This window comes from Scyliorhinus torazame, chromosome 18, assembly GCF_047496885.1.
Source record: "Scyliorhinus torazame isolate Kashiwa2021f chromosome 18, sScyTor2.1, whole genome shotgun sequence".
In the NCBI taxonomy this organism is placed as follows: Eukaryota; Metazoa; Chordata; class Chondrichthyes; order Carcharhiniformes; family Scyliorhinidae; genus Scyliorhinus; species Scyliorhinus torazame.
The window spans coordinates 169834174-169857996 of record NC_092724.1 but is presented as its reverse complement, the minus strand read 5'-3'; the positions used below and the strand labels follow the sequence as shown (position 1 = coordinate 169857996).

General features: G+C 63.2%; 2 protein-coding genes across 4 annotated transcripts in view; both read left to right on the top strand.

The window, feature by feature from the left end:
- Positions 1-23823, top strand: part of LOC140395746 (glutamine-rich protein 2-like) — a 342552-nt gene that overhangs the window by 218973 nt on the left and 99756 nt on the right. The window lies entirely within an intron of this gene.
- Positions 7888-23823, top strand: part of LOC140395760 (uncharacterized) — a 31754-nt gene continuing 15818 nt past the window's right edge. The window contains exons 1-10 of the mRNA XM_072483915.1: positions 7888-8049; positions 12252-12497; positions 13683-13712; positions 15761-16033; positions 17730-17804; positions 18684-18767; positions 18899-19171; positions 19358-19387; positions 20868-21230; positions 21309-21437. Coding sequence (XP_072340016.1) covers positions 7888-8049; positions 12252-12497; positions 13683-13712; positions 15761-16033; positions 17730-17804; positions 18684-18767; positions 18899-19171; positions 19358-19387; positions 20868-21230; positions 21309-21437 — 1665 coding nt within the window. The remainder of the gene's footprint in view (positions 8050-12251; positions 12498-13682; positions 13713-15760; positions 16034-17729; positions 17805-18683; positions 18768-18898; positions 19172-19357; positions 19388-20867; positions 21231-21308; positions 21438-23823) is intronic.

The following is a 23823-nucleotide window of genomic DNA, read 5'->3' as shown; positions in this document are numbered from 1 at the left end:
CAGCGACCTGTCTGTGCAGATACCTGTCTGTCCAGCTCCCTGTCTGTGCAGATACCTGTCTGTGCAGATACCTGTCTGTGCAGCTACCTGTCTCCGCAGCGACCTGTCTGAGCAGCTCCGTGACTGTGCAGATATCTGTCTGTGCAGCTCCCTGTCTCCCCAGCTCCCTGTCTGCGCAGCTCCCTGTCTACGCAGCTCCCTGTCTCCCCAGCTCCCTGTCTGCGCAGCTCCCTGTCTACGCAGCTGACTGTCTCCGCAGATACCTGTCTGCGCAGCTCCCTGTCTGTGCAGCTACCTGTCTGCGCAGCTCCCTGTCTGTGCAGCTCCCTGTCTGCGTAGCCCCCTGTCTACGCAGCTCCCTGTCTCCGCAGCTACCTGTCTGTGCAGCTACCTGTCTGTGCAGATACCTGTCTGTGCAGATACCTGTCTCCGAGCTCCCTGGCTGTGCAGCTACCTGTCTCCGCAGATACCTGTCTGCGCAGCGCCCTGTCTACGCAGCCTACTGTCTCCACAGATACCTGTCTGTGTAGATACCTATCTCCGCAGATACCTATCTGCGCCGCTCACTGTCTCCGCAGATACCTCTCTCCACTGCTCCCTGTCTGCACAGCTCCCTGTCTACGCAGCTTACTGTCTCCGCAGTTACCTGTCTCCGCTGCTCCCTGTCTGCACAGCTCCCTGTCTGCGCAGCTCCCTGTCTGCACAGCTCCCTGTCTGTGCAGCTCCCTGTCTGCACAGCTCCCTGTCTGCGTGGCTCCCTGTCTGTGCAGCTACCTGTCTACGCAGCGTACTGTCTACGCAGCTTACTGTCTCCGCAGTTACCTGTCTCCGCTGCTCCCTGTCTGCACAGCTCCCTGTCTGCGCAGCTCCCTGTCTGCACAGCTCCCTGTCTGTGCAGCTCCCTGTCTGCACAGCTCCCTGTCTGCGTGGCTCCCTGTCTGTGCAGCTACCTGTCTACGCAGCGTACTGTCTACGCAGCTTACTGTCTCAGCAGTTACCTGTCTCCGCAGCTCCCTGTCTGCACAGCTCCTTGTCTATGCAGCTTACTGTCTGCGCAGATACATGTCTGAGCAGCTACGTGACAGTGCAGATAGCTGTCTGTGCAGATACCTGACTGTGCTGCTACCAATCTCCACAGCTACCTGTCTGACCAGCTCCCTGTCTGTGCAGCTACCTGTCTGTGCAGCTCCCTGTCTGTGCAGCTCCCTGTCTGTGCAGCTCCCTGTCTGCACAGCTCCCTGTCTGTGCAGATACCTGTCTGTGCAGCTCCCTGTCTGTGCAGCAACCTGTCTGTGCAGCTACCTGTCTGTGCAGCTATCTGTCTGTGCAGCAACCTGTCTGTGCAGCTACCTGTCTCCGCAGCTACCTGTCTGTGCAGCTACCTGTCTGTGCAGCTACCTGTCTGTGCAGCTCTCTGTCTCCGCAGCTACCTGTCTGCGCAGCTCCCTTTCTCCGCAGCTACCTGTCTCCGCAGCTACCTGTCTGTGCAGCTCCCTGTCTGCGCAGCTCCCTGTCTGCGCAGCTCCCTGTCTGTGCAGCTACCTGTCTGCACAGCTCCCTGTCTGTGCAGCTCCCTGTCTGTGCAGCTATCTGTCTGTGCAGCAACCTGTCTGTGCAGCTCCCTGTCTGCGCAGCTCCCTGTCTGTGCAGCTCCCTGTCTGTGCAGCTCCCTGTCTGTGCAGCTCCCTGTCTGTGCAGCTCCCTGTCTGCGCAGCTCCCTGTCTGTGCAGCTCCCTGTCTGTGCAGATACCTGTCTGTGCAGCTCCCTGTCTGTGCAGCTCCCTGTCTGTGCAGCTCCCTGTCTGTGCAGCCATCTGTCTGTGCAGCTCCCTGTCTGCGCAGCTCCCTGTCTGCGCAGCTCCCTGTCTGTGCAGCTACCTGTCTGTGCTGCTACCTATCTCCGCAGCTACCTGTCTGACCAGCTACCTGGTCTGTGCAATTACCTGTCTGTGCAGAAACCTGACTGTGCAGATGCCTGTCTGTGCAGCTCCCTATCTACGCAGCTTACTGTCTCCACAGTTACCTGTCTGTGCAGCTACCTGTCTGTGCAGCTACCTGTCTGAGCAGCTCCCTGTCTGTCCAGCTACCTGTCTGAGCAGATACCTACCTCCGCAGCTACCTGTCTGACCAGCTACCTATCTCTGCAGCTACCTGTCTGTCCAGCTACCTGTCTGTGCAGATACCTGTCTGTGCAGCTACCTGTCTGAGCAGATACCTACCTCCGCAGCTACCTGTCTGACCAGCTACCTATCTCTGCAGCTACCTGTCTGTCCAGCTACCTGTCTGTGCAGATACCTGTCTGTGCAGCTACCTGTCTGTCCAGCTACCTGTCTGAGCAGATACCTACCTCCGCAGCTACCTGTCTGACCAGCTACCTATCTCTGCAGATACCTGTCTGTGCAGCTCCCTGTCTGTGCAGCTCTCTGTCTCCGCAGCTCTCTGTCTCCGCAGCTACCTGTCTGTGCAGCTACCTGTCTGTGCAGCTCCCTGTCTCCGCAGCTACCTGTCTGTGCAGCTACCTGTCTGTGCAGCTCCCTGTCTCCGCAGCTACCTGTCTGTGCAGCTACCTGTCTGTGCAGCTACCTGTCTGTGCAGCTCCCTTTCTCCGCAGCTACCTGTCTGTGCAGCTACCTGTCTGTGCAGCTCCCTGTCTCCGCAGCTACCTGTCTGTGCAGCTACCTGTCTGTGCAGCTACCTGTCTGTGCAGCTCTCTGTCTCCGCAGCTCCCTTTCTCCGCAGCTACCTGTCTCCGCAGCTACCTGTCTGTGCAGCTCCCTGTCTGCGCAGCTCCCTGTCTGCGCAGCTACCTGTCTGTGCAGCTACCTGTCTGTGCAGCTACCTGTCTGTGCAGCTACCTGTCTGTGCAGCTCCCTTTCTCCGCAGCTCCCTGTCTGCGCAGCTCCCTTTCTCCGCAGCTACCTGTCTCCGCAGCTACCTGTCTGTGCAGCTACCTGTCTCCGCAGCTACCTGTCTGTGCAGCTACCTGTCTGTGCAGCTACCTGTCTGTGCAGCTCTCTGTCTCCGCAGCTACCTGTCTGCGCAGCTCCCTTTCTCCGCAGCTACCTGTCTCCGCAGCTACCTGTCTGTGCAGCTACCTGTCTCCGCAGCTACCTGTCTGTGCAGCTACCTGTCTGTGCAGCTACCTGTCTGTGCAGCTACCTGTCTGCGCAGCTCCCTGTCTCCGCAGCTACCTGTCTCCACAGCTCCCTGTCTGTGCAGCTCCCTATCTCCGCAGCTACCTGTCTCCACAGCTCCCTGTCTGCGCAGCTCCCTGTCTGTGCAGCTCCCTATCTCCGCAGCTCCCTGTCTCCGCAGCTCCCTGTCTGTGCAGCTACCTGTCTGTGCAGCTCCCTATCTCCGCAGCTCCCTGTCTCCGCAGCTCCCTGTCTGTGCAGCTACCTGTCTGTGCAGCTCTCTGTCTCCGCAGCTACCTGTATGTGCAGCTCCCTGTCTCCGCAGCTACCTGTCTCCGCAGCTACCTGTCTGTGCAGCTACCTGTCTGTGCAGCTCTCTGTCTCCGCAGCTCCCTGTCTGTGCAGCTACCTGTCTGTGCAGCTCCCTGTCTCCGCAGCTACCTGTCTGTGCAGCTCCCTGTCTCCGCAGCTACCTGTCTCCGCAGCTACCTGTCTGTGCAGCTACCTGTCTGTGCAGCTCCCTGTCTCCGCAGCTACCTGTCTCCACAGCTCCCTGTCTGTGCAGCTACCTGTCTGCGCAGCTACCTGTCTGTGCAGCTACCTATCTGTGCAGACACCTGTCTCCGCAGCTCCCTGTCTGTGCAGCTCCCTGTCTGTGCAGCTACCTGTCTGCGCAGCTCCCTGTCTCCGCAGCTCCCTGTCTGTGCAGCTACCTGTCTGTGCAGCTACCTATCTGTGCAGACACCTGTCTGCAGCTCCCTGTCTCCGCAGTTACCTGTCTGTGCAGTTGTTCCGAGTGAGGTGTAACGGTAGCAGCACGGTAGCATTGTTGGTAGCACAATTGCTTCACAGCTCCCGGGCCCCAGGTTCGATTCCAGCTTGGGTCGCTGTCTGTGCGGAGTCTGCACATCCTCCCCGAGTCTGTGTGGGTTTTCTCCGGGTGCTCCGGTTTCATCCCACGGTCCAAAGATGTGCAGGTTAGGTGGATTGGCCATGATAAATTGCCCTTAGTGTCCAAAATTGCCCTTAGTGTTGGGTGGGGTTACTGGGTTGTGGGGATAGGGTGGAGGTGTTGACCTTGGGTAGGGTGCTCTTTCCAAGAGCCGGTGCAGACCCGTTGGGCCAAATGGCCTCCTTCTGCACTGTAAATTCTATGATAAAACTGTCAGTGATGTGAGTCTGACCAGTCACTGTCCGTGGTGCCTGATATTTCCTGTCATATCCCTGAGAATGATGGACCATTGTAGCTGCTTCAACTTTCCTGAAAAATCCCCCCCTAACAGCACAGTGGATGTACCTACACCACATGAGCTGTAGCGGTTCGAGAAAGCAGCTCCCACCTCCTGAGGGGTAATTTGGGAAGGGCAATAAATGCTGCCCTGGCCTGCATCGCACACTTCCCATGAAAGAATATATTTTTTAAACTCTAACGAGTCGCTTGCACACGTTGGGCATAATCTACCAGCTAATCGTGCCGGGCACGAAAACGAGCGGGTCGATTAGAGAGCGGGATGCAGACCAGGCGCAGATTGGTTCTGATCGAGCCGGCCCTGTGGTGAGATCGGGACCGGGAGCTGTGTGACGAGAAACAATCACCGATTAAAGCCAATCTCCACCCCATTAATGGGAGGGACCCCGGATGGGGCAGCCTCCTGCAATGTGGCCACGTCCCGAGCGAGCGGTCAGCTGGGGCTGTTTAGGAAACCTATTTCAAAACGTGAAACTGGTGGAGTAGCTGCGGAGGTGAGGAGCCATTTGCAAAATAGGCCGTCAGCCCGGGCAGGGGAGGCGGGGGGGGCATTGGGGTGCTGCCCCTGGGCTCGGTGGGGGGGGCTCGGGGGCGCAGCGCCCACGGATACACCATGCCATACGCCATTCCTCGCAGAGGCACTCCAGCTGCTGCCTGTGTCCCACCGAACAGCCACGGACGGAGCCCGTCACTGGTAATATGGTGAAGGTCACTTTAACCCCCACTGATCGTGGTGACCGTTGGCTGTACAGCTGAACACTTTCGCTAATGGTGAATTGGCAATTGTAGTAACGCAAGCATTTCACAGCCGGGAAGGGGCTGTGTCGAGTGTGCTGTTCTGTAAGCTCCTGCCTGTGGATTACAAAATCTGTTTTCTCCAGGCAGGGATTTGCTGCTGCCTGTTCTTTGAAGCTGAGAATGAGAGAGACCCCCAGAGAGACAGAGACAGAGACCCCCAGAGAGAGAGAGACAGAGGCCCCCAGAGAGACAGAGATAGAAAGAGAGAGATAGAGACCCCCAGAGAGAGAGACAGAGCGAGATAGAGACCCCCAGAGAGAGAGAGAGAGAGAGAGACCCCCCAGAGAGAGAGAGATAGACAGAGAGAGATAGAGACCCCCAGAGAGAGAGAGAGAGAGAGAGAGAGACAGAGACCCCCAGAGAGAGATAGAGAACCCCAGAGAGAGAGAGAGAGAGAGAGACCCCCAGAGAGAGAGAGAGAGAGACAGAGAGAGACAGAGACCCCCAGAGAGAGAGAGAGAGACAGAGACCACCAGAGAGAGAGAGACCCCCAGAGAGAGATAGAGACCCCCAGAGAGAGAGCGAGAGAGAGAGACCCCCAGAGAGAGAGCGAGAGAGAGAGACCCCCAGAGAGAGAGCGAGAGAGAGAGACCCCCAGAGAGAGAGCGAGAGAGACAGAGAGAGATAGAGACCCCCAGAGAGAGAGAGAGAGACAGAGAGAGACAGAGAGAGATAGAGACCCCAGAGAGAGAGAGAGAGAGAGACCCCCAGAGAGAGAGAGAGGCCTCCAGAGAGATAGACAGAGACCCCCAGAGAGAGAAATAGACAGAGAGAGATAGACAAAGAAAGATAGACAGAGAACCCAGAGAGAGATGGAGAGAGAGAGAGAGGCAGAGAGAGAGACCCCCAGAGAGATATAGACAGAGTGAGAGATAGACAGAGAGAGACCCCCAGAGAGAGAGATAGACAGAGAGAGATAGACAAAGAAAGATAGACAGAGAACCCAGAGAGAGATGGAGAGAGAGAGAGAGGCAGAGAGAGAGACCCCCAGAGAGATATAGACAGAGTGAGAGATAGACAGAGAGAGACCCCCAGAGAGAGAGATAGACAGAGAGAGATAGACAAAGAAAGATAGACAGAGAACCCAGAGAGAGATGGAGAGAGAGAGAGAGGCAGAGAGAGAGACCCCCAGAGAGATATAGACAGAGTGAGAGATAGACAGAGAGAGACCCCCAGAGAGAGCGAGAGACAGAGAGGGAGAGAGAGAGACACACACAAAGAGAGAGAGAGGATGTTCTGCAGGTAAGGGTTTGGCCTGGGCTGCAGCCTGGGACTGGATTTAAAACCTGCCTGCCTCCCTGCATTCCTACAGCCTGCAACACAGGGAGGGGAGGAGGGACTGGGACTGTTTGCTGCCTGTTCATCTGCAGGGCCCGAAGGCCTGAGGACTCCCAGCCATGATGTGGAGATGCCGGCGTTGGACTGGGGTGGGCACAGTAAGAGGTCTGACACCGGGTTAAAGCCCAACAGGTTGGTTTGGAATCACTAGCTTTCGGTGCAATGTGAGTCTTTGCAGGTAATTAAGTCTTTACAGGTCCAGACGAAGCAACTGGAGCGAGGGATAATCACAGGTTAAAGAGGTGTGAATTGTCTCAAGTGTGAGAAGCACCGCTCACTTGATAATAATTTGCACTTAGTCAAATTCTGAAGAAGTATTTTATTCAATCGATCTTGCAAGAACGGGTGCCGCTTGTCACAGTAGCAGACACACAAAATTAACACAGCATGGCTTTTTATATACAATCGCTGAGAAACACGCCCCACTCTCTGCCCCGATGCCAGTTTCCTTATCAGTGATTCCTTATTTGGTCTTGTTATGTTCACTTTGTCTTCCCTCTTGCTTCGCCGAGCGGTGGTTTCAGTTAGCTCCTGGTACACCCTTGAACCGTCAGTTAAAATGATGCAGGATGAGGCCCCCGTCTGCACCTGGACCCTGTTATTGTAAATCCTGTTCATTCCCGAAGGTCAATCACGTTCACAGCTACAACAACTTGGGCACTGCAGCTTACACAAAACTCCACTTGACATCTTATTTCCCATCAAGCACTATTGTTGACATCTTCATTGTGAACCAGAGTTTATTCATGTAAAAACAACATAAAATGCTCATTTCTCATACAAGCCAGGACAGTTGGTAGGATTTCGCAGGCCAGATGGTGGGGGATGAATGTAATGTGACATGAATCCCAGGTCCCGGTTGAGGCCGCACTCATGTGTGCGGAACTTGGCTATAAGTTTCTGCTCGGCGATTCTGCGTTGTCGCGGGTCCTGAAGGCCGCCTTGGAGAACGCTTACCCGGAGATCAGAGGCTGAATGCCCTTGACTGCTGAAGTGTTCCCCGACTGGAAGGGAACATTCCTGCCTGGTGATTGTCGCGCGATGTCCGTTCATTCGTTGTCGCAGCGTCTGCATGGTCTCGCCAATGTACCACGCTTCGGGACATCCTTTCCTGCAGCGTATGAGGTAGACAACGTTGGCCGAGTCGCACGAGTATGTACCGCGTACCTGGTGGGTGGTGTTCTCACGTGTAATGGTGGTATCCATGTCGATGATCTGGCACGTCTTGCAGAGATTGCCAGGGCAGGGTTGTGTGGTGTCGTGGTCACTGTTCTGAAGACTGGGTAGTTTGCTGCAAACAATGGTTTGTTTGAGGTTGCGCGGTTGTTTGAAGGCAAGTAGTGGGGGTGTGGGGATGACCTTGGCAAGATGTTCATCTTCATTGGTGACGTGGTGAAGGCTGCGAAGCAGCCATTAACAGAGGGAGAAACAGGAGGCGAGTACAACATCTGGAAGGGGAGGAAGAGGCGAGAAATGTTTGTGTGTTTGGATTATAATTTTCCTCTGCCATTTGTGCTGAGACGGGTGGAAGTGGGACCCACGGGATTGTGTGAATCCTTTGCTGGACCCCTGCCAGGCTGAAGACCCTGTCCCCCACCCACCTGCCGCTGAACAGGAGACTGAGGTCAGCCCGCTAGCCTTTTCTCCATCGTACTTGGGGCACCAGCCCACCCCCCTGTCCCACCCTCCTGTCCCACCCTCCTGTCCCACCCTCCTGTCTCTCACCCTCCTGTGCCTCACCCTCCTGTGCCTCACCCTCCTGTCTCTCACCCTCCTGTGCCTCACCCTCCTGTGCCTCACCCTCCTGTGCCTCACCCTCCTGTGCCTCACCCTCCTGTCTCTCACCCTCCTGTCCCTCACCCTCCTGTGCCTCACCCTCCTGTCCCTACCTCCTGTCCCTCACCCTCCTGTCCCTACCTCCTGTCCCTCACCCTCCTGTCCCTACCTCCTGTCCCTCACCCTCCTGTCCCTACCTCCTGTCCGTCACCCTCCTGTGCCTCACTCTCCTGTCCCTACCTCCTGTGCCTCACCCCTGTCCCTCACCCTCTTGTCCCTCACCCTCCTGTCCCTCACCCTCCTGTCCCTCACCCTCCTGTCCCTCACCCTCCTGTCCCTACCTCCTGTCCCTCACCCTCCTGTTCCTCACCCTCCTGTCCCTCACCCTCCTGTCCCTCACCCTCCTGTCCCTCACCCTCCTGCCCCTCACCCTCCTGTCCCTACCTCCTGTCCCTCACCCTCCTGTGCCTCACCCTCCTGTCCCTCACCCTCCTGTGCCTCACCCTCCTGTCCCTACCTCCTGTCCCTCACCCTCCTGTCCCTACCTCCTGTCCCTCACCCTCCTGTCCCTACCTCCTGTCCCTCACCATCCTGTCCCTACCTCCTGTCCCTCACCCTCCTGTCCCTCACCCTCTTGTCTCTCACCCTCCTGTGCCTCACCCTCCTGTGCCTCACCCTCTTGTCCCTCACACTCCTGTGCCTCACCCCTGTCCCTCACCCTCCTGTCCCTCACCCTCTTGTCCCTCACCGTCCTGTGCCTCACCCCTGTGCCTCACCCTCTTGTCCCTCACCCTCTTGTCCCTCACCCTCCTGTCCCTCACCCTCCTGTCCCTCACCCTCCTGTCCCTCACCCTCCTGTGCCTCAACCTCTTGTGCCTCACCCTCCTGTCCCTCACCCTCCTGTCCCTCACCTTCCTGTCCCTCACCTTCCTGTCCCTCACCCTCCTGTTCCTCAACCCCCTGTCCCTCACCCTCCTGTCCCTCACCTTCCTGTCCCTCACCTTCCTGTCCCTCACCTTCCTGTCCCTCACCCTCCTGTCCCTCACCCTCCTGTCACTCACCCTCCTGTCCCTACCTCCTCTCTCCTCCCTCAGATACTCTTTCCCTCTCCCTTTTTCCCAATCCCCCACCCCTTAAGATTACCACAATGGTGGCAGGGGGGAGCTCCACTAACCCCTCGCTCTCCCCTTATCATCCACCAATCACCCAACTCCCATCAAGTGGGTGTAGCACTGACCAGAATGGCGGCAATGCTGCCGATGGTGGGGGCCGGAACCTCTAACGCCACCTACCTAGGAGTGGCCTCCAAGACCCACACTGCTCCCATGGCCCTGCCACCATTTTGGTTACTGAGGCACAGACTTGGCTGAAGTGCTACGCCCACCCCAACATGTCGATCGAGGCCTGTGTCCATGTAACGGCCGAAGTGGTTGCCCCCTCGAAGGTGTACGGCAAAGCCATCTTCTCCCTGAGAGCTGAGTGGCCAGTCCCCCTCGCCCTGGAAAAGGTGCTCCCTGTGGGCAGGACCTACCTGCCAGTGGACACACTGGAGGCCACCGCAGAGAGATTTACTTCTCCAATATCCCGCCCTTCATCCCCAAGGAGATTCTCCTCCCCCACCTCCACCTCCTGGGGGCAGTATGGTCCTGGGTGCTGCCGCTCCCGCTCGGCCTCAGAGACCCCACTCTCAAACATATCTTCTCCTTCCAGCACCATGCCTTTGTTAGCCTGGCCTGGGAGGAGGTTCTAGACTTTGTGTTCCCTTCAGGGGTACCACCTACCTTGTCTTCTGGTCCGTGGGAGGCGTGCCAAGGTCCCCACAGCTAGTGCCTCCCCCTCTCCCTCCACTGGCCTTGTAACTGACCCCCTGTGGGGGGGCAGGTGGGGGGGGGGCAGGCCAGTACCTACACACACCTCTGCTGGTGGCGTTACCCCTAACCCGCACCCCGGAAATACCGCCTCGCGTGCTGCCGTTACCCCTGACCCACGCCCCGGAATACCGCCTCGCGTGCTGCCGTTACCCCTGACCCACGCCCCGGAATACCGCCTCGCGTGCTGCCGTTACCCCTGATCCACGCCCCGGAATACCGCCTCGCGTGCTGCCGTTACCCCTGATCCACGCCCCGGAATACCGCCTCGCGTGCTGCTGTTACCCTTGACACAACGCCCCGGAATATCGCCTCGCGTGCTGCCGCCACGCCTGACCCACGCCCCGGAATACCGCCTCGCGTGCTGCCGCCACGCCTGACCCATGCCCCGGAATATCGCCTCGCGTGCTGCCGCCATGCCTGACCCACGCCCCGGAATACCACCTCGCGTGCTGCCGTTACCCCTGACCCAACGCCCCGGAATACCGCCTCGCGTGCTGCCGTCACGCCTGACCCACGCCCCGGAATACCGCCTCGCGTGCTGCCGTCACGTGTCGCCCCGCCCCGGAATACCGCCTCGCGTGCTGCCGTCACGTGTCGCCCCGCCATTACCCAGCAGCGCCCCAGGCTGTTTATGTCTCGTTCTCGGATGTCGGACCTGGCGACATTTCTGCGCTGACCCTGAAGGTGGCGCTGGTGAGGTGACGAACCCCAAACCGGAGGGTGCTTTTTCCCAGCCGCAAATTCTGGAGCGGAGCAACGCGAGCGAGGAAACAGCCCGGGTGGCGGGGGGGAGGGAAACAACGGTCTCCCCATGTGGGGAAGAGCAGCAGCTCCCTGCTCCTTGGGTTCTTGCCAGGTAGTGGTTGGGAAAGCCCCCTTCCTCCTTTGTCCAAACCGCTGTCTTGAGGCCACAATCCCGGAGCTGTTGCTGGAGTTTTTTCTGGAATCTGCCCCACCGCCTCCCTCTGGCCCGGGACCCGGGAGGAGCTCGCGAGGAACCCGCATTATAACTCGAGTGTTTCTTTTTAATGCACCCCCTGAAAGTGACCTTGGTGACTTGACCTTCCTCAGGATCCTGCAGATCCCTGAGGAAGTCTCTCAGCAAAGAAAGTGAGAGCAAGGAGAGAGAAAGAGCTCCCTTTCCCCTTGTTCAGAAACAGACAGCAGCAAAGTCTCCTTTCTTCCCCGTCTATTTTCCAGGCTGTAGAAAACAGCAGCTCGCAATGTTTGCAAAGTTTCACAAAGAAAACCATATCGGTGTTGGACAGGAAACAGGCAGCAACGACACGAAGCCAGAGCAGCAGAGCAATATTCCTGCAACACCCTCATCAAGGACTCCACTCAGCCTCGTTCTCTCCCCCCAACCCCCGCAGTTCCCAGTCACAAGATGCAGGGTGCACTGGAGGAAAGGCCGGATCCCCTCGTCTCTGACCCAACGTCAGGGCAACACATCACACAGCCTCCATCTTTTCTCGGTCCAGGTCACAGAAGCAGGAGAAGAGGCAACAAACAAATCCTCAACCTTCAGGCCGATGACTTCGGAGAGGCAACAGCAGCACTCGGCAAAACCATTCCTCCAACACCCTGCAGTTGTATCAGTCCGCCCCATCGCCCACATCGGGACAGAGCGCCCCATCGCCCACATCGGGACAGAGCGCCCCATCGGCGAGACCAGGACAGAGCGCCCCATCGCCCACATCGGGACAGAGCGCCCCATCGCCCACATCGGGACAGAGCGCCCCATCGCCCACATCGGGACAGAGCGCCCCATCGCCCACATCGGGACAGAGCGCCCCATCGCCCACATCGGGACAGAGCGCCCCATCGCCCACATCGGGACAGAGCGCCCCATCGCCCACATCGGGACAGAGCGCCCCATCGCCCACATCGGGACAGAGCGCCCCATCGCCCACATCGGGACAGAGCGCCCCATCGCCAACATCGGGACAGAGGATCCCATCGCCCACATCGGGACAGAGGATCCCATCGCCCACATCGGGACAGAGCGTCCCATCGGCGAGACCGGGACAGAACGCCCCATCGCCCACATCGGGAGATAGCGCCCCATCGCCCACATCGGGACAGAGCGTCCCATCGGCGAGACCGGGACAGAACGCCCCATCGGCGAGACCGGGACAGAACGCCCCATCGGCGAGACCGGGACAGAACGCCCCATCGCCCACATTGGGACAGAGCGCCCCATCGCCCACATCGGGACAGAGCGCCCCATCGGCGAGACCGGGACAGAACGCCCCATCGCCCACATTGGGACAGAGCGCCCCATCGCCCACATCGGGACAGAGCGCCCCATCGCCCACATCGGGACAGAGCGTCCCATTGCCCTCATCGGGACAGAGCGCCCCATCGGCGAGACCGGGACAGAGCGCCCCATCGCCCACATTGGGACAGAGCGCCCCATCGCCCACATCGGGACAGAGCGCCCCATCGCCCACATCGGGACAGAGCGCCCCATCGCCCACATCGCGACAGAGCGCCCCATCGCCGAGACCGGGACAGAGCGCCCCATCGCCCACATCGGGACAGAGCGCCCCATCGCCCACATCGGGACAGAGCGCCCCATCGCCCACATCGGGACAGAGGATCCCATCGCCCACATCGGGACAGAGCGCCCCATCGCCCACATTGGGACAGAGCGTCCCATCGCCCACATCGGGACAGAGCGCCCCATCGCCCACATCGGGACAGAGCGCCCCATCGCCCACATCGGGACAGAGCGCCCCATCGCCCACATCGGGACAGAGCGCCCCATCGCCCACATCGGGACAGAGCGCCCCATCGCCCACATCGGGACAGAGCGCCCCATCGCCCACATCGGGACAGAGCGCCCCATCGCCCACATCGGAACAGAGCGCCCCATCGCCCACATCGGGACAGAGCGCCCCATCGCCCACATCGGGACAGAGCGCCCCATCGCCCACATCGGGACAGAGCGCCCCATCGCCCACATCGGGACAGAGCGCCCCATCGCCCACATCGGGACAGAGCGCCCCATCGCCCACATCGGGACAGAGCGCCCCATCGCCCACATCGGGACAGAGCGCCCCATCGCCCACATCGGGACAGAGCGCCCCATCGCCCACATCGGGACAGAGCGCCCCATCGCCCACATCGGGACAGAGGATCCCATCGCCCACATCGGGACAGAGTACCCCATCGCCCACATCGGGACAGAGCGCCCCATCACCCACATCGGGACAGAGCGCCCCATCGCCCACATCGGGACAGAGGATCCCATCGCCCACATCGGGACAGAGCGCCCCATCGCCCACATCGGGACAGAGCGCCCCATCGCCCACATCGGGACAGAGGATCCCATCGCCCACATCGGGACAGAGCGCCCCATCGCCCACATCGGGACAGAGCGCCCCATCACCCACATCGGGACAGAGCGCCCCATCGCCCACATCGGGACAGAGGATCCCATCGCCCACATCGGGACAGAGCGCCCCATCGCCCACATCGGGACAGAGCGCCCCATCACCCACATCGGGACAGAGCGCCCCATCGCCCACATCGGGACAGAGCGTCCCATCGCCCACATCGGGACAGAGCGTCCCATCGCCCACATCGGGACAGAGCGCCCCATCGCCCACATCGGAACAGAGCGCCCCATCGCCCACATCGGGACAGAGCGCCCCATCGCCCACATCGGGACAGAGCGCCCCATCGCCCACATCGGGACAGAGCGCCCCATCGCCCACATCGGGACAGAGCGCCCCATCGCCCACATCGGGACAGAGCGCCCCATCGCCCACATCGGGACAGAGCGCCCCATCGCCCACATCGGGACAGAGGATCCCATCGCCCACATCGGGACAGAGCGCCCCATCGCCCACATCGGGACAGAGCGCCCCATCACCCACATCGGGACAGAGCGCCCCATCACCCACATCGCGACAGAGCGCCCCATCGCCCACATCGGGACAGAGCGCCCCATCGCCCACATCGGGACAGAGGATCCCATCGCCCACATCGGGACAGAGCGCCCCATCGCGCACATCGGGACAGAGCGCCCCATCGCCCACATCGGGACAGAGCGCCCCATCGCCCACATCGGGACAGAGCGCCCCATCGCCCACATCGGGACAGAGCGCCCCATCGCCCACATCGGGACAGAGCGCCCCATCGCCCACATCGGGACAGAGCGCCCCATCGCCCACATCGGGACAGAGCGCCCCATCGCCCACATCGGGACAGAGCGCCCCATCACCCACATCGGGACAGAGCGCCCCATCGCCCACATCGGGACAGAGCGTCCCATCACCCACATCGGGACAGAGCGCCCCATCGCCCACATCGGGACAGAGCGCCCCATCGCCCACATCGGGACAGAGCGCCCCATCGCCGAGACCGGGACAGAGCGCCCCATCGCCCACATCGGGACAGAGCGCCCCATCGCCCACAACGGGACAGGGCGTCTCATCGCCCACACCGGGACAGAGCGCCCCATCGCCCACATCGGGACAGAGCGCCCCATCGCCCACATCGGGACAGAGCGTCCCATCGCCCACATCGGGACAGAGCGCCCCATCGCCCACATCGGGACAGAGGATCCCATCGCCCACATCGGGACAGAGCGCCCCATCGCCCACATCGGGACAGAGCGCCCCATCACCCACATCGGGACAGAGCGCCCCATCACCCACATCGCGACAGAGGATCCCATCGCCCACATCGGGACAGAGCGCCCCATCGCCCACATCGGGACAGAGCGCCCCATCGCCCACATCGGGACAGAGCGCCCCATCGCCCACATCGGGACAGAGCGCCCCATCGCCCACATCGGGACAGAGCGCCCCATCGCCCACATCGGGACAGAGCGCCCCATCGCCCACATCGGGACAGAGCGCCCCATCACCCACATCGGGACAGAGCGTCTCATCGCCCACACCGGGACAGAGCGCCCCATCGCCCACATCGGGACAGAGCGCCCCATCGCCCACATCGGGACAGAGCGTCTCATCGCCCACACCGGGACAGAGCGCCCCATCGCCCACATCGGGACAGAGCGTCTCATCGCCCACACCGGGACAGAGCGCCCCATCGCCCACATCGGGACAGAGCGCCCCATCGCCCACATCGGGACAGAGCGTCTCATCGCCCACACCGGCACAGAGCGCCCCATCGCCCACATCGGGACAGAGCGCCCCATCGCCCACATCGGGACAGAGCGCCCCATCGCCCACATCGGGACAGAGCGCCCCATCGCCCACAACGGGACAGGGCGTCTCATCGCCCACACCGGGACAGAGCGCCCCATCGCCCACATCGGGACAGAGCGCCCCATCACCCACATCGGGACAGAGCGCCCCATCGCCCACATCGGGACAGAGCGTCCCATCACCCACATCGGGACAGAGCGCCCCATCGCCCACATCGGGACAGAGCGCCCCATCGCCGAGACCGGGACAGAGCGCCCCATCGCCCACATCGGGACAGAGCGCCCCATCGCCCACATCGGGACAGAGCGCCCCATCGCCCACAACGGGACAGGGCGTCTCATCGCCCACACCGGGACAGAGCGCCCATCACCCACATCGGGACAGAGCGCCCAATCGCCCACATCGGGACAGAGCGCCCCATCGGCCACATCGGGACAGAGCGCCCCTTCGCCCACATCGGGACAGAGCGTCCCATCGGCGAGACCGGGACAGAACGCCCCATCGCCCACATCGGGAGATAGCGCCCCATCGCCCACATCGGGACAGAGCGTCCCATCGGCGAGACCGGGACAGAACGCCCCATCGGCGAGACCGGGACAGAGCGCCCCATCGCCCACATCGGGACAGAGCGCCCCATCGGCGAGACCAGGACAGAGCGCCCCATCGGCGAGACCGGGACAGAACGCCCCATCGCCCACATTGGGACAGAGCGCCCCATCGCCCACATCGGGACAGAGCGCCCCATCGGCGAGACCGGGACAGAACGCCCCATCGCCCACATTGGGACAGAGCGCCCCATCGCCCACATCGGGACAGAGCGCCCCATCGCCCACATCGGGACAGAGCGTCCCATTGCCCTCATCGGGACAGAGCGCCCCATCGGCGAGACCGGGACAGAGCGCCCCATCACCCACATCGGGACAGAGGATCCCATCGCCCACATCGGGACAGAGAGCCCCATCACCCACATCAGGACAGAGCGCCCCATCGCCCACATCGGGACAGAGAGCCCCTTCGCCCACATCGGGACAGAGCGCCCCATCGCCCACATCGGGACAGAGCGTCCCATCGCCCACATCGGGACAGAGCGCCCCATCGCCCACATCGGGACAGAGGATCCCATCGCCCACATCGGGACAGAGCGCCCCATCGCCCACATCATGACAGAGCGCCCCATCGCCCACATCGGGACAGAGCGCCCCATCGCCCACATCGGGACAGAGCGCCCCATCGCCCACATCGGGACAGAGGATCCCATCGCCCACATCGGGACAGAGCGCCCCATCGCCCACATCATGACAGAGCGCCCCATCGCCCACATCGGGACAGAGCGCCCCATCGCCCACATCGGGACAGAGCGCCCCATCACCCACATCGGGACAGAGGATCCCATCGCCCACATCGGGACAGAGCGCCCCATCGCCCACATCGGGACAGAGCGCCCCATCGCCGAGACCGGGACAGAGCGCCCCATCGCCCACATCGGGACAGAGCGTCCCATCGGCCACATCGGGACAGAGCGCCCCATCGCCCACATCGGGACAGAGCGTCCCATCACCCACATCGGGACAGAGCGCCCCATCGCCCACATCGGGACAGAGCGCCCCATCGCCCACATCGGGACAGAGCGCCCCATCGCCCACAACGGGACAGAGCGCCCCATCGCCCACATCGGGACAGAGCGTCCCATCACCCACATCGGGACAGAGCGCCCCATCGCTTACATCAGGACAGAGCGCCCCATCGCCCACATCGGGACAGAGCACCCCATTGGCGAGACCGGGACAGAGCGCCCCAACGCCCACATCGGGACAGAGCGCCCCAACGCCCACATCGGGACAGAGCACCCCATCGCCCACATCGGGACAGAGAGCCCCATCGCCCACATCGGGACAGAGCGCCCCATCGCCCACATCGGGACAGAGCGCCCCATCGCCCACATCGGGACAGAGCGCCCCATCGCCCACATCGGGACAGAGCGCCCCATCGCCCACATCGGGACAGAGCGCCCCATCACCCACATCGGGACAGAGCGCCCCATCACCCACATCGGGACAGAGCGCCCATCACCCACATCGGGACAGAGCGCCCCATCACCCACATCGGGACAGAGCGCCCCATCACCCACATCGGGACAGAGCGCCCATCACCCACATCGGGACAGAGCGCCCCATCGCCCACATCGGGACAGAGCGCCCCATCGCCCACATCGGGACAGAGTGCCCCATCGTCCACATCGGGACAGAGCGCCCCATCGCCCACATCGGGACAGAGCGCCCCATCGCCCACATCGGGACAGAGCGCCCCATCGCCCACATCGGGACAGAGCGCCCCATCGCCCACATCGGGACAGAGCGTCCCATCGCCCACATCGGGACAGAGCGCCCCATCGCCAACATCGGGACAGAGCGCCCCATCGGGACAGAGCGCCCCATCGCCCACATCGGGACAGAGCGCCCCATCGGGACAGAGCGCCCCATCGCCCACATCGGGACAGAGGATCCCATCGCCCACATCGGGACAGAGCGCCCCATCGCCCACATCGGGACAGAGCGCCCCATCACCCACATCGGGACAGAGCGCCCCATCACCCACATCGCGACAGAGGATCCCATCGCCCACATCGGGACAGAGCGCCCCATCGCCCACATCGGGACAGAGCGCCCCATCGCCCACATCGGGACAGAGCGCCCCATCGCCCACATCGGGACAGAGCGCCCCATCGCCCACATCGGGACAGAGCGCCCCATCGCCCACATCGGGACAGAGCGCCCCATCGCCCACATCGGGACAGAGCGCCCCATCGCCCACATCGGGACAGAGCGCCCCATCACCCACATCGGGACAGAGCGTCTCATCGCCCACACCGGGACAGAGCGCCCCATCGCCCACATCGGGACAGAGCGCCCCATCGCCCACATCGGGACAGAGCGTCTCATCGCCCACACCGGGACAGAGCGCCCCATCGCCCACATCGGGACAGAGCGTCTCATCGCCCACACCGGGACAGAGCGCCCCATCGCCCACATCGGGACAGAGCGCCCCATCGCCCACATCGGGACAGAGCGTCTCATCGCCCACACCGGGACAGAGCGCCCCATCGCCCACATCGGGACAGAGCGCCCCATCGCCCACATCGGGACAGAGCGCCCCATCGCCCACATCGGGACAGAGCGCCCCATCGCCCACAACGGGACAGGGCGTCTCATCGCCCACACCGGGACAGAGCGCCCCATCGCCCACATCGGGACAGAGCGCCCCATCACCCACATCGGGACAGAGCGCCCCATCGCCCACATCGGGACAGAGCGTCCCATCACCCACATCGGGACAGAGCGCCCCATCGCCCACATCGGGACAGAGCGCCCCATCGCCGAGACCGGGACAGAGCGCCCCATCGCCCACATCGGGACAGAGCGCCCCATCGCCCACATCGGGACAGAGCGCCCCATCGCCCACAACGGGACAGGGCGTCTCATCGCCCACACCGGGACAGAGCGCCCATCACCCACATCGGGACAGAGCGCCCAATCGCCCACATCGGGACAGAGCGCCCCATCGGCCACATCGGGACAGAGCGCCCCTTCGCCCACATCGGGACAGAGCGTCCCATCAGCGAGACCGGGACAGAACGCCCCATCGCCCACATCGGGAGATAGCGCCCCATCGCCCACATCGGGACAGAGCGTCCCATCGGCGAGACCGGGACAGAACGCCCCATCGGCGAGACCGGGACAGAGCGCCCCATCGCCCACATCGGGACAGAGCGCCCCATCGGCGAGACCGGGACAGAGCGCCCCATCGGCGAGACCGGGACAGAACGCCCCATCGCCCACATTGGGACAGAGCGCCCCATCGCCCACATCGGGACAGAGCGCCCCATCGGCGAGACCGGGACAGAACGCCCCATCGCCCACATTGGGACAGAGCGCCCCATCGCCCACATCGGGACAGAGCGCCCCATCGCCCACATCGGGACAGAGCGTCCCATTGCCCTCATCGGGACAGAGCGCCCCATCGGCGAGACCGGGACAGAGCGCCCCATCACCCACATCGGGACAGAGGATCCCATCGCCCACATCGGGACAGAGAGCCCCATCACCCACATCAGGACAGAGCGCCCCATCGCCCACATCGGGACAGAGAGCCCCTTCGCCCACATCGGGACAGAGCGCCCCATCGCCCACATCGGGACAGAGCGTCCCATCGCCCACATCGGGACAGAGCGCCCCATCGCCCACATCGGGACAGAGGATCCCATCGCCCACATCGGGACAGAGCGCCCCATCGCCCACATCATGACAGAGCGCCCCATCGCCCACATCGGGACAGAGCGCCCCATCGCCCACATCGGGACAGAGCGCCCCATCGCCCACATCGGGACAGAGGATCCCATCGCCCACATCGGGACAGAGCGCCCCATCGCCCACATCATGACAGAGCGCCCCATCGCCCACATCGGGACAGAGCGCCCCATCGCCCACATCGGGACAGAGCGCCCCATCACCCACATCGGGACAGAGGATCCCATCGCCCACATCGGGACAGAGCGCCCCATCGCCCACATCGGGACAGAGCGCCCCATCGCCGAGACCGGGACAGAGCGCCCCATCGCCCACATCGGGACAGAGCGTCCCATCGGCCACATCGGGACAGAGCGCCCCATCGCCCACATCGGGACAGAGCGTCCCATCACCCACATCGGGACAGAGCGCCCCATCGCCCACATCGGGACAGAGCGCCCCATCGCCCACATCGGGACAGAGCGCCCCATCGCCCACAACGGGACAGAGCGCCCCATCGCCCACATCGGGACAGAGCGTCCCATCACCCACATCGGGACAGAGCGCCCCATCGCTTACATCAGGACAGAGCGCCCCATCGCCCACATCGGGACAGAGCACCCCATTGGCGAGACCGGGACAGAGCGCCCCAACGCCCACATCGGGACAGAGCGCCCCAACGCCCACATCGGGACAGAGCGCCCCATCGCCCACATCGGGACAGAGAGCCCCATCGCCCACATCGGGACAGAGCGCCCCATCGCCCACATCGGGACAGAGCGCCCCATCGCCCACATCGGGACAGAGCGCCCCATCGCCCACATCGGGACAGAGCGCCCCATCGCCCACATCGGGACAGAGCGCCCCATCACCCACATCGGGACAGAGCGCCCCATCACCCACATCGGGACAGAGCGCCCATCACCCACATCGGGACAGAGCGCCCCATCACCCACATCGGGACAGAGCGCCCCATCACCCACATCGGGACAGAGCGCCCATCACCCACATCGGGACAGAGCGCCCCATCGCCCACATCGGGACAGAGCGCCCCATCGCCCACATCGGGACAGAGTGCCCCATCGTCCACATCGGGACAGAGCGCCCCATCGCCCACATCGGGACAGAGCGCCCCATCGCCCACATCGGGACAGAGCGCCCCATCGCCCACATCGGGACAGAGCGCCCCATCGCCCACATCGGGACAGAGCGTCCCATCGCCCACATCGGGACAGAGCGCCCCATCGCCAACATCGGGACAGAGCGCCCCATCGGGACAGAGCGCCCCATCGCCCACATCGGGACAGAGCGCCCCATCGGGACAGAGCGCCCCATCGCCCACATCGGGACAGAGCGCCCCATCGCCCACATCGGGACAGAGCGCCCCATCGCCCACATCGGGACAGAGCGCCCCATCGGGACAGAGCGCCCCATCGCCCACATCGGGACAGAGCGCCCCATCGGGACAGAGCGCCCCATCGCCCACATCGGGACAGAGCGCCCCATCGGGACAGAGCGCCCCATCGCCCACATCGGGACAGAGCGTCCCATCGCCCACATCGGGACAGAGCGCCCCATCGCCCACATCGGGACAGAGCGTGCCATCGCCCACATCGGGACAGAGCGCCCCATCGCCCACATCGGGACAGAGCGTCCCATCGCCCACATCGGGACAGAGCGCCCCATCGCCCACATCGGGACAGAGCTCCCAATCGGGACAGAGCGCCCCATCGCCCACATTGGGACAGAGCGCCCCATCGGCCACATCGGGACAGAGCGCCCCATCACCCACATCGGGACAGAGCGTCCCATCACCCACATCGGGACAGAGCGCCCCATCGCCCACATCGGGACAGAGCGCCCAATCGCCCGCATCGGGACAGAGCGCCCCATCGCCCACATCGGGACAGAGCGCCCAATCGCCCGCATCGGGACAAAGCGCCCCATCACCCACATCGGGACAGAGCGCCCCATCGCCCACATCGGGACAGAGCGCCCCATCGCCCACATCGGGACAGAGCGCCCCATCGCCCACATCGGGACAGTGCGCCCCATTGCCCACATCGGGACAGAGCGCCCCATCACCCACATCCGGACAGAGCGCCCCATCGGCCACATCGGGACAGAGAGCCCCTTCGCCCACATCGGGACAGAGCGCCCAATCGCCCACATCAGGACAGAGCGTCCCATCGCCCACATCGGGACAGAGCGCCCCATCGCCCACATCGGGACAGAACGCCCCATCGCCCACATCGGGACAGAGCGCCCCATCGCCCACATCGGGACAGAGCGGCCCATCGCCCACATCGGGACAGAGCGCCCCATCGCCCACATCGCGACAGAGCGCCCACATCGGGGCAGAGCGCCCCATCACCCACATCGGGACAGAGCGCCCCATCGCCCACATCGGGACAGAGCGCCCCATCGCCCACATCGGGACAGAGCGCCCCATCGCCCACATCGGGACAGTGCGCCCCATCGCCCACATCGGGACAGAGCGCCCCATCGCCCACATCGGGACAGTGCGCCCCATTGCCCACATCGGGACAGAGCGCCCCATCACCCACATCCGGACAGAGCGCCCCATCGGCCACATCGGGACAGAGCGCCCCATCGCCCACATCGGGACAGAGCGCCCAATCGCCCACATCAGGACAGAGCGTCCCATCGCCCACATCGGGACAGAGCGCCCCATCGCCCACATCGGGACAGAGCGCCCCATCGCCCACATCGGGACAGAGAGCCCCTTCGCCCATATCGGGACAGAGCGCCCCATCGCCCACATCGGGACAGAACGCCCCATCGCCCACATCGGCACAGAGCGCCCCATCGCCCACATCGGGACAGAGAGCCCCTTCGCCCACATCGGGACAGAGCGCCCCATCGCCCACATCGGGACAGAACGCCCCATCGCCCACATCGGGACAGAGCGCCCCATCGCCCACATCGGGACAGAGCGCCCCATCGCCCACATCGGGACAGAGCGCCCCATCGGGACAGAGCGCCCCATCGCCCACATCGGGACAGAGCGCCCCATCGCCCCCATCGGGACAGAGCGCCCCATCGGCGACAACGGGACAGAGAGCCCCATCACCCACATCGGGACAGAGCGCCCCATCGCCCACATCGGTACAGAGCGCCCCATCGCCCACATCGGGACAGAGCGCCCCATCGCCCACATCGGGACAGAGCGCCCCATCGCCCACATCGGGACAGAGCGCCCCATCGCCCACATGGGGGCAGAGCGCCCCATCGCCCACATCGGGACAGAGCGCCCCATCACCCACATGGGGACAGAGCGCCCCATCGCCCACATCGGGACAGAGCGCACCATCGCCCACATCGGGACAGAGCGCCCCATCACCCACATCGGGACAGAGCGTCCCATCGCCCACATTGGGACAGAGCGCCCCATCGCCCACATCGGGACAGAGCGCCCCATCGCCCACATCGGGACAGAGCGCCCCATCGCCCACATTGGGACAGAGCGCCCCATCGCCCACATCGGGACAGAGCGTCCCATCGCCCACATCGGGACAGAGCGCCCCATCGGGACAGAGCGCCCCATCGCCCGCATCGGGACAAAGCGCCCCATCACCCACATCGGGACAGAGCGCCCCATCGCCCACATCGGGACAGAGCGTCCCATCGCCCACATCGCGACAGAGCGCCCACATCGGGACAGAGCGCCCCATCGCCCGCATCGGGACAAAGCGCCCCATCACCCACATCGGGACAGAGCGCCCCATCGGCCACATCGGGACAGAGCGCCCCATCGCCCACATCGGGACAGAGCGCCCCATCGCCCACATCGGGACAGTGCGCCCCATTGCCCACATCGGGACAGAGCGCCCCATCACCCACATCCGGACAGAGCGCCCCATCGGCCACATCGGGACAGAGAGCCCCTTCGCCCACATCGGGACAGAGCGCCCAATCGCCACATCAGGACAGAGCGTCCCATCGCCCACATCGGGACAGAACGCCCCATCGCCCACATCGGGACAGAGCGCCCCATCGCCCACATCGGGACAGAACGCCCCATCGCCCACATCGGGACAGAACGCCCCATCGCCCACATCGGGACAGAGCGCCCCATCGCCCACATCGGGACAGAACGCCCCATCGCCCACATCGGGACAGAGAGCCCCATCGCCCACATCGGGACAGAACGCCCCATCGCCCACATCG